General features: G+C 35.0%; 1 protein-coding gene and 1 long non-coding RNA gene across 4 annotated transcripts; both read right to left on the bottom strand.

Annotated features, from left to right (window-relative positions):
* Positions 1-1,081: 1,081 nt before the first annotated feature.
* LOC145066064 (uncharacterized) lies at positions 1,082-4,882 on the bottom strand. Of its 3 annotated transcripts, none has more exons than XR_013688621.1 (4): positions 4,542-4,882; positions 3,905-3,976; positions 1,424-3,057; positions 1,082-1,333 (listed from the first exon to the last, which is right to left on the bottom strand). It is a non-coding gene; the product is annotated as an uncharacterized LOC145066064 (long non-coding RNA). The 3 variants fall into 3 exon arrangements; XR_013688620.1 differs by having other exon boundaries at positions 1,424-3,081; XR_013688622.1 differs by having other exon boundaries at positions 1,424-1,539; positions 4,542-4,881.
* A 2,466-nt stretch (positions 4,883-7,348) lies between these two features.
* On the bottom strand, positions 7,349-9,588 carry LOC145069450 (monocopper oxidase-like protein SKU5). The gene is made up of 5 exons (XM_079016386.1): positions 9,284-9,588; positions 8,804-9,192; positions 8,367-8,727; positions 7,906-8,274; positions 7,349-7,726 (listed from the first exon to the last, which is right to left on the bottom strand). The coding sequence occupies exons 1-5, from the start codon at positions 9,532-9,534 to the stop codon at positions 7,390-7,392; spliced, it is 1,707 nt and encodes a 568-aa protein (XP_078872512.1). The 5' UTR covers positions 9,535-9,588; the 3' UTR covers positions 7,349-7,389.
* Between the last annotated feature and the right edge of the window lie 1,536 nt (positions 9,589-11,124).

Raw genomic sequence — 11,124 nt, forward strand, 5'->3', positions numbered from 1 at the left:
AATTTCCTTTTTTAAAATAGGTTAATTGACCAACATACCATTTTGCTGAAATTTGTGTGATTATATGATACATGCTACCCTATGGTAATATCATAGACCCTCATATCATGACTGTTGATTATATTCATCCAGTGGTCCAGATCTGTGCATTCTGGCACACAATAGTTACTAGAAATAATATAACCTAACCCTATATATATATATATATATATATATATATATATATATATATATATATATATATATATACACACACACACACACACGTTACCAAGCTTACCTCTAAAAATAGAAAGTTATGCTTCCAAAAGTATATGCCATATATCTTTATATGTCTACCAAAAGATCATACTATCCTTTTTTAAAGCCAATATAATCCAAGTAATTTAATATTTATATGACACTAGTGTATATAAGAGCCAACAAACAAATGCTGATTTTAGTGTCATCAATATTTTAATGTAGTCATGATTTTTTTCGAAACAAACCAATTACATTGTGATTATATTCTGAGTTAGGAGGTGTAGAATGTACATTGGATAACTTAAAAGGACTCGGAAGCATGAGGGTCCGAAGGCGGTGGCCCCTGGTAGGAATCCAAGGGGAATCTTCCCCCGTTCCCCGCAGGGTCTAGGTGCTTGAAAAATAATCCATATGGAGAAAACGAGCTAGACCGACCTTTTCCTACCAAAAACTCATGGTTTGCGTCCATTAAAAAGAGGTGATGTTTCCCTACACAATTGTCATCTCTCTGGTATTAAATTGAAAGGTTGATGTTGCACAAGTTGAGATACGAAAGAACGATAGCTGTTATTCTCTCTGCAAGTTATCTTTGGAAAAACACAATCAATTGCAAGATATTTCTATGTTTCATAATTTGTAAAAGGCATGTATTCAAATTCTATTTGTTCTTGGATTATCCCAAATCAGATTTCGTGATATCCCATACAATAAGGTCGAAATCACAGATTTTAAAAAGGGTTCTCATACCGAATCTTGAATTATAACTTAAATTCTAACATCGGTTGGTAATCAGTAGGTGAACTTTGTTTAAAGATAATACTAAAAAAATTATGGAATATTGTCGCAAAAATACAAAAATAATTTTTTTATATCATTCCGATTGAAATTTACAAATTTAGCTACACATTTTAAGATTGTTTATATATATATATATATATATATATATATATATATATATATATATATAGAGAGAGAGAGAGAGAGAGAGAGAGAGAGAGAGAGTAAGGAGCCCCCGCTCCGCATGGGTCAGAATGGTGGGTTGAGGTATTATATATGATGGGAGGATTGTCCAATTAGTTGTCCGCTTCACCTGTAACAAGTTGCGAAGAGAGTATTTCAGAGAAAAGTTGAATACCTTATGAGAAGTCTTGTATATATGAAGATGGAAGGATAAACTAACCTCGACCCTTAGATCTTGATGGCTACTTTCTTGTGTTGATTTGGGTATCTGAGTGTTATGATTGAGGTTTCTTGAGCTACAAAGGGTTCACAACATATGTTGTGATCTCCAAAACCCTAGTCAGAAAAATGACGATTTTGTTGCTTATTAAGGCAACGATGAGCATGAAAAGCTTAAATTCACCTTGGATTTTTAGCATTTTCTTGGTATAGAGAGGTTCTAAATATTTTTCTCGAAGACCCAATGTTACATCAATATTCCAGCAAGTAGAGTACAAAGACCGAATGTTTCTTTGTATAAAATTTTTCACAGGAAACTAAATGTAAGATGTAAATCCAAGAAATGCAAAAACAAAGATATGTAAATAAAAAAGTAAGAGTAAAGGGGTGTTTGGCAAAAAAAAAAAACTTTTTTCTTATTAGCTTATTAGCTTATATGTTAATAAGTAAGTGTATGGTAACTTATGAAAAAATGACTTATTAGAGGTTCCCCAACGGAATAAGTTATTTTCATCCAAACACTTTTTTAACTTATAGTGGTATGGAACCTACTAAGTTGTTTTAAAAAGCTTAGCCAAACACCACCTAATTCATATTAGGGGCAATTATGTCATTTTATTTTTTAAATTATGATGTTATACTTTGAAAAATCTACCCTATTAATTATCATATTTGAAAGTGTTTGATCGTATAAACACCATGTTGCATTGGCCTGGAATGGGTTCATCACACACCAAAAAGCCATTATATTATTTCTTGCAAGTTTCCTTCAAACAAATAATAAATGTATGAATTAACCTGAGTTACTTTTCAAAGTTTATAGGATCCATCTCCTAACCATGTTTCAATATAGGAACAAAATTGAAGATTCCAGATTTTGTTTGATCTAATTCCAAACTTAATCATGGGGAGATCTACATTGGATCCCGGGGTATCCCGAGATGCCCCTCAAAAAATTTCCAATAGTATAAATTTTTTAGGAAGGTTTCGTTTATGTTGCGGTCCTTAATATAAATATGTTTAGCAAAATAACAATAAAAGTTGTAGTTGGTTTAGGTGGTTATGGTGATAGGGCCTTATTCTGAAGGTTGAAAGCTCTAATCTTCTTTCTAACATTTCTTTTCTTTTATTTTCGTAGCAATATAAAAAGAGTTTATACAGTATTATACAGATTTTATACCGATTATGTTATGATGTTGTGAAAATTAAACACAAGTACCGAGTTGTACAAGTGGTAAAATGTTCAACTTTTAACTTGGATGTCTCTATTTCGAATCTTGGCTTTAACATGGGTGTATTTTATTTTATTTTTAGTTTTTATCTTATATCCCCTCAACTTGTTTCTTATAATTCTAAAATTATCCCACATCGACCGTAACATGAAATACAACTCCTATACATTTATTATATAAGCAACACAAACTTCTCAAACTTTCGAATGAATTTGGGTTTAAACTTGAAAGCGAGGAACTGAATTGGAATACCCTTTTACTTTGACCTTGGCTTCGCCACTAATCTTAATAGTTGTATCTTAACTTCCTTTGCATAAGGCATTGCGATCTACAGACAACCTCAAACCTTAGACATTCACAATGCTTATATGTCATTTGCCTTTTGTAAGATTATGTGGCAGTCCTGTTGACAGAAGAAATGCAACGTCTGCATTCTCGGTAAGGCATAAAAAACATGTATTGATTAAATTGGTTGGAGAATTAAAGGTATGTTGGTATTATAGGATAAAACTTAAAACTAAAGTATGTTGCTCATATTTATAAACCAGAGAAAAGTATATTGCTATTTTAGCAATTTTTATATTTATTTTATTTTTTTTATACTTAATGCGATTAAGTTGGATAAAGACTTAATCTCGTAAGCTATTTATGGGATTATGGGTGTTTATTTCTTACTCAATACATAAAGAACCGAACAGTGAAAATCATGGAAATGAGGTGTTTAATAGATCCCACATGAGCACTATCAAATGGAAGAATTCCTAAATTACAACTACGAACCTGAGTTAAGAAATGTCAAAGAATCAAAGTATGAAAATAAAAAATGAAATTTCAAGTAATAGACTAAAACAAATTAAAAAAAAATCAAAATTTACCTCTTATTTTCTTCACTAACTTAAAAAAGTCTTAATTTTTACAGACATGGATCACGTTGCTATTGATGAACATAGATGGTATTAACACAAGTACACAACAAATATCGAGATTTCTTTTTTAAACATCACTAAAACAATCACACAAAGTTTCATCTAACAGCAAAAAATTGAGATTTGCACACCCAAATAGTATTGCTAAATGGAAAGGAATTAGTTGCAAACAATTGTTTCCATGATTTAACCCTCTAATCAACCCAATGAACACAACTTATATAGGAACAAAATTTCATTCACACATTTAATCAATAAATATGTTTGAATATTAGTCAAATAATTAAATTAGATATGAAAGAAATAACATGGAAGCATGTTTACCTTGTCTAGAGCTATTTCAAGCAAACATGTTTTCGTCTATATACATTGCTTGTATATCCGTCATCCATGAACCTATTGAAAGATAAGAATCAAATGAAGGGTATTATAGTCATATATTGAGACATTCACATCTTGTAAAGGACAACTTTACATATTTATGTTTATATACAATGCAAATGTTTTTGGGACATTCACATCATGTAAATATGGCTGAACAAAATCCAAATAAACCAAAATACTGATGAGATGACACATATTGTATGCTTTTGAAGCACTTTTATATCGATCTGACTTATGAAGAAGTATCAACAAATTATGGACATAATGAAGCACTGAGAAACATCTGAACAATTCTTTCACAGTAAATTATGAATCTAGATTTGACTTTTAATATTTGACCTTTCAAGTACAAGCCAATATTCAACAATTTTGAACCGTCGAACCGTTCATTAATAAAAGTCATATCATCTTCAATAAACGCATCCTCCACATCAAATAAAGTGAATAGATGAAACATTAACAGATTAAGATGAATGAGAGAAACAATCAACCAAAATAAGAAAAAAATCGACCAAAAAACAACCGACGCTCTAATCAGTAAAACCAAAAATAACCTATGTCGTTGGGTTGTCGCTACCTTGATGCATCAGAGTGGAGGCTGTGTTGCTGCAATGGTGAATAGAAATCGATGACAATCGGCGAATCTAAGCAGCTTGTGATGAAGACGATCATTCAAGGAACAGGTAAAGCATCCCTGAGACGATGGAGCTCACTCAAAACCATGTGATATTGGAGCTGGCTGAAAGGAAACATCACAATCGATCCTACCCTCTGGCGACGGTGGACATGAGAAAAGAGGTGGTTGGAGCCGGATTGAAAATCAACAATGGTGTGAGTAATGATCGTTTGAGAGAAGATTGAGAAAGGATAAGGAAGTTATTGGATGAGGGAGGGGTGGGGAACGATCTGATTTTAGCTTGCAATTGATGAAAAAAGGAACGTGTATGTATACACACCAAGCCCATTTTTATTGGCCCATACAGACGGTGCCGTTTACAATATTAACAGTATCGTTGACTACTAATAAAAAAAATATAGAAGTGCTCTAATAAGAACCATTTACTGTTCCTAAAGGAACTATCTTTTTATCTATATGTATAATTCTTCATGTAGCAACTATCTTTTTATCTATATGTATAATTCTTCATGTAGCAACTATAGCATAATAGGTTGAAGACTGAAGTAGTGTGGTATGAATAACTCTATTTTCTCCCCAATCTAACTTATGTTCTACATATTATTACATAATGTTTGGATTTTCTAAACATATTTTTATCTGGAACAAAAATGAAAATTGGTCTTAAGTTATTAAGCCATCTTATAATTTTGAACTTTTATGAATGTATGGTTTTAATAAGGGAAATCGATTAACCATATAAATGAAAATTTTGATAACAATAACCAACTTTTTATAATTATTGTCAAATGACCACTTACTCTGGAATATCGTATTCTAGAGTAAGTGGGTTCATTATGGAGTAGGTGGTGGATGGTAGGTTTCGGGTACATAATCTTACTCCCGTATGTTCTATGTTCTGAATTGCAAAAGTGTATTCCGGTTTTGTATTCTTCAATAGTTATGTTCATTTCGGAGTTGGTGTTTATTAGTAGGCATTGAGTCCGGAATCTGACACGCGTACGTTCCGGACTGAAAATGTGCATTCTAAACTATAATCTAGAATGTACAGCCATTTCGTAGTGGTAAAATTAGGGTATTTGTGTGTTCTTTGTTCATCTATAAGCCATATGCAATATATTTGTTTGTCTTTGTTCCCCAATTGTAGTACATTTCTTTTTCTTTGTCCTCTACAAACAATGTTCTTTGATAGTTTTTATATTCTAAAAGAATGAGTATGTATAAGGATTTTTTTCGAGTGCCTATTTCTAGTGAAAGGCAATGGCAGCGTATTAAGGGATCTATACACTATATTGCTCCAAACTACACATGTTTTGGTGTAGATATAAGCAATGATATCAACTTCATTAAGTTAATCACATTGGTTGCTTCCAAGTCTAGGTTATGCATATTCTTTATAATAGTGATGTATATATTTTCTTAGTTTTGTTTGTAGAATGCTTCCTAACACAATACAATTGTTTGCTGTTAATAATGTTATGGGAAGAGGTATTCAGTGATGTCCTAGGGAAAATCATTCAGGTGGAAATGGATCTTCCAGGTGCTATAGTAACACAATATAATTGTTTGCTGACAATCAGACTGTAGATACTGCTCTTGAAACTAATGCATGGCATTCTCCTACTGATGGTGTTCCTTTGTCTGATCCAAACCTTTACCAGACTGTTGTGGGAAGTTTGGTTTATCTCACAGTTACCCCTCCGGATATTGCTCATGTTATTCATGTTATCAGTCATTTTGTTACTGCTCCTACGTCTGTTAGTTGGGGAGTTGTTCTTCGTATTCTGAGATATCTTCGTGACACTTAGTTTTAGACCCTCTTGTTTCCCTTGACATCTTCTCTTGAATTACGTGTCTATAATGATGTTGGTTGAGATGGCGATCGTCATGATCATAAATCCACCACATGATTTTGTGTGTTTCTTGTAGAGTCTCTCATTTCATGGAAACACAAGAAACAAGATATTGTCTCTAGATCGCTTCCAATGAGGCTGGGTATCATGCTATGGCTGTGACTACATGTGAGAGTATCTGGTTACGGTGGCTTCTTGCGGATATAGGGGTTCATATTTCTTCACCTACTCCCCACATTGTGAGAACAAAAGTGCGATACAGATTGCGAAGAATTCTGTTTTCCATGAGCGGACGAAGCATATTGAGATTGATTGTCACTTCACATGTCATCACTTTCAGCTCGGAACCATATTCCTTCCGTTTGTTTCATCAACCTTGCAGCTTGCGGATATTGTTACAAAGGCTCTGTTGGCATCCTGGTTTCATTTTTTGTGTGACAAACTCTCAATGTTTATCGTTGTGGCATTGTGAGTTTGAAGAGGGATGTTAGCCTATATGTAGTTAGCCCACTTGTTTATGAGCCTTTTAGCTTTTAGCCCATTAAGATTTAGCGTCTTAACGAGTATTTATTCTTCTCTTTTTTGTTCTTAGCTTTCATACTTTTCATCTAGAACAATTGTAACTTTTCTCTTTCAATAATCATATGGCTATTATCATTAGGAAATTAAAAAAAAAAAAAAAAAACAAAACAAAACATAAGAATTATTACCGAGAATTTACCATTTTTGAATACGTATTAAGGTAACTTCAATATTTATTCTCATAAAAAAAAGTAGTGAATATTGTATGATACATTTCAAAACAAGATAAATGCACATGAACAACGGCCATGGCCTCATCACCATCCCGGTTGCGGCTCTGGTGCACCACTTGGTGCTTTTATCTCACCGAATATTCCTTCAAATTAATAAAAAAAACACAACAAATCAATATTCTAAAGTGGAGTTGACCCATGTTCGAATTTAGTATGCGTTAAAAAAACTGAAAGGTTCAATGTTAATACAACACACTCACCACATAGAAGGAGGTTTTCTGGTGGAGGGTTTTCTTTTGCAGGGTTTGGATCATCATCATGAACCCTAACATACAGTTCTTGCCCTAAATACCAATGTTTCAAGAGTTGTGATCTCAAGTTCCACATTCCAGGGTTGTCTAGGAAGACATACACCGTTGTCCACCCTCCAGGGTAAACCTGGACAGTGGACCTGACCACCGGATCATATAAGTTATATGTATCTCGTGATTTGGGGGTCCATTCTCCATCACCAAACCTGCAAAAACATGTTCATGCATGAACATCTAAAATCCTTTACAAAAAATTGTAAAATGTGATTTGAGAACTAACGTCGACCCTAATAGATATCGACGAACAAAATAAGGAAGCTTGTGTGTGTGATTTATTATCGTTTATTCTTAACAAAAACAATTCATAAGTTTTCTTGATTCATACCCGACAACGTAAAAACCATATCCATCTAAATGCCAGGAATCCATTCGGGTTAGCTCGTTCTGAAAAACAATCTCGTGCCACCCTTTGTGAGCCCCACCCACCACAGAAACGCCATACATTGCGAATGGTTTCACCGAGTCGATTGGGAAATGACCTACTTGGAACACTCCAGTCCCATTAGCGTAATAATCAGCAAGTTTCAAAGGTGTCACAGGATTTATATATGAAACGTTGTTGACCACATTGCGATACACCCTGTTTATAATGGCTTCTGATCCATGAAGGATGATTGTCTCTGATAAAGTTACATTCGAGACATTAAATGTTCCTTGTGGGTTAGGCCTTGCAGCACCCGCAGTCAAATTCCATCTGATTCAACAAATCATCGTGTTAATTATCTCAAAGATTAAATTGTGACAGAAAAATTGAAAATTATTATTTATAGTTATTTCTATAATTACCTGATTGATCTTGCTTGGTTGACAGAAAAGTTAATGTCCCATGGATCAGGACCGGGTGGGAGAGACCCGCCAACGGGTGAACCCGAATTGGTGTAATGCAAGACTCCTTTAGCGACAAGTGGGCTGTCGTCTGTAGTGTTGAAGAGCTTCGGAGTGGCAACAATGTAATAATCGGAGTCATCTTGATCTGCTGTAACCAAAACCGAATACGACTGTCCGACATGCACGTCAATCGAGTCCAATGTGATTTGTTTGGTGTACGAGCCTTCGGTTTCCACTACAACCATTTTGTGTTTCCCGATTCTGAAGTTGAAACTCAATATGGTTCCGACGTTTGATACTCTGAATCGATACGTTTTCCCTAAACATTTAGAACACAAAACGTTAATCATCTCAAAAGGTCGATACAATATTACGTAACCCACAAGCTAACTTGCCTTTTGTAACAGTGAAGGATTCATATGGTTTTGACTTTGAATACCCATAAGGAGATTTCCCGTTCATCAACATCATATCGGGAACGTCAGTGGAAGCTCCAAGCCCCGATCTAACGTCTTTGTAATCGTTAAAAGACCAGTCCCCAATGAGAAGATCAAATTCGGCTTCTGGCTTTGGGAATGGAACGTTGATGACGATACGGTTGTTAACCCTAATAGGTCCGAAGCCTCCGGCAAGCTTTTGATAGTTAATAGAAGGGAAGTAAGTGAAAGTGCCGATCTGGTCTTTTACAACAAACGCGTAAGTCCAGTTAGTGCCTGGTTTAATCGCGCAATTAGTCCCAGAAACTCCATCTTGCCACGAATTAAGCCTCTGTTGTATCCCATTCCTGCAAATAATAAAGAAGTAAATCAACTTAAACCCTTTGAATCATTGAAACCAAATCAACTTCTAAAGAGTCTTGGATATAATGATCATACCAAGTGAAAAGCATGGGCTCGTCTAAATTGTTGAAGACGTTTACTCTGACAATATCGTTGGTTGTGGCATTGATAAGAGGTCCCGGGAACTTACCATTAATGGTTATAACCGGCTGAGCAGCGGGTGAAGGTCCGCGAGTGTCGTCACTTGCAACGTCCCACTGTAGATCGATGATGGCAGCGCTCGTTCTTGCAAGTAAAATCGTGAAAAATGCTAACATGCACCGTATCCGGTGGTGGGAAGAATCCATTGTGTGAGATGCGGAGGAGCCAAAGCGGCGACTGTGGTCTATGTAACAACGAGGTCCGCGTGCCGGCAAAAGGGTTAACGAAGTTCGACAGACAAAGTAGTGACCTTGTTCTCAACAGCTGGCCGTGGCATACAAGAAACCAACTGTTTTTTGTATTTTCATACATGTTAAGATGCTAAAAACAATCTATATAGACATCTACAAGACTATAAAAGGTTTGACAAAATCAAGCAAACCGCTGTAGATATTTACTGGTTTGACTTTTAGGTCAAACTGTTTGACCAACTTGAAAATTGATATTGTTAACAAGGAATTCTCCAAAAGTGAAAGGGGGGTTCTGTTAGAAATTCGGGGTATAGATATACTTGGATTAGTGAGAGTTGTGAAACACTTTCAGATTAAAGCATTTTGAGGGTACACTCAAAATCTCTAATCGGATGAAACTCGCTATTTTTCTAGAATATAGAATAAAGAAGATGTTATGAATCTATACCCAAAAGAGAATTCGAAATTGATCATATATAACAGAAAACTAACTTTCTGTCTTAAAACTGCCATATGGTAGTTATATATAAATAACTTCCTGTCCAAAAACGACCCCAACCTGGGGCTCTTCCCCTTGGACCCCGCCAGGGGCTGCCGCCCCTTGGACCCCGTTCCCAGGGGCGCTGCCCCCGGACCCCCGTCAGTTCAGGGGCTTCGCCCCTAAATAGCAATATACTTTCAACAATGACAAAACCAAACAAATGTGCACTCCGCACCATACTAATTTGTTCGATAATTGTTAAAGTGATATTGATCAACAAATTAACCTCATTACGCTTAAATAATATTAGTGATATAAAATCACCAACAAACCTCCCCCATTTAAGTGTAATCTTGATTAACTTAAAATAAAATCATAACAACAACAAACTGATGCATAAATGAAATATCATGACGATTGAATTTCACATTAGTATAGTATTCATTTCAAATATTCGAATATCAGGGTGTCACTTAGGATTGAACCCTTTCTATTCTAAGTGAATACATGAAGATAATATACACAACAGTTTTCATTCTCAAAATTCTAACTTGACATTATATTTTACTAGCTTGTGTCCCATCCTTCAATAAGCATATCAAAGCCAAGTCCCAACTTCTTGAAGCAGCTAAACTTCATGCGTATATAGGTAGTTCTTTTGTTCTTGCACCTGCATATGCAATTTTTCAATGAACTATTAAGAAATTAAATTTCAACCTCCTTAACTTGCAGTACTGAACACATACCTTGGGATGATGATAACAATGTGTTCCAATCTTCAAATATCAAGCTTTCCACATTGAATTCAGCATCTAATATTGTATTAGATGAGAATTGGGTATCTTAATTTCAAAAAATTTAGGTGGACTTTAAACCCATCCCTACAGCCGCCTTGTGCACAAGATCTCTAGCTAACCCTTTGGTTAAATGATCGGCTAAGTGCATCTAAGTTCTCATAAACTCCACTGATATCACACCAGTCATGATGAGCTCACGAATCATGCTATGTCTAACACCTAAATGTCTAGACTTCCCATTATACACCTGACTATAAGCCTTATCCA

The sequence above is a fragment of the Lactuca serriola genome, chromosome 8 (assembly GCF_051521515.1).
Source record: "Lactuca serriola cultivar US96UC23 chromosome 8, Lser_US96UC23_V15, whole genome shotgun sequence".
Taxonomy (NCBI): Eukaryota; Viridiplantae; Streptophyta; class Magnoliopsida; order Asterales; family Asteraceae; genus Lactuca; species Lactuca serriola.

Excerpts from the sequence above, each read along its gene's own strand:
- LOC145069450 (XM_079016386.1), bottom strand. The coding sequence starts at position 9,534 with ATGGATTCTTCCCACCACCGGATACGGTGCATGTTAGCATTTTTCACG. Across the intron at positions 9,193-9,283 it reads GAGCCCATGCTTTTCACTTG|GAATGGGATACAACAGAGGC; the intron begins GTATGATCATTA and ends TATTATTTGCAG. Across the intron at positions 8,275-8,366 it reads AACCAAGCAAGATCAATCAG|ATGGAATTTGACTGCGGGTG; the intron begins GTAATTATAGAA and ends TTGTTGAATCAG.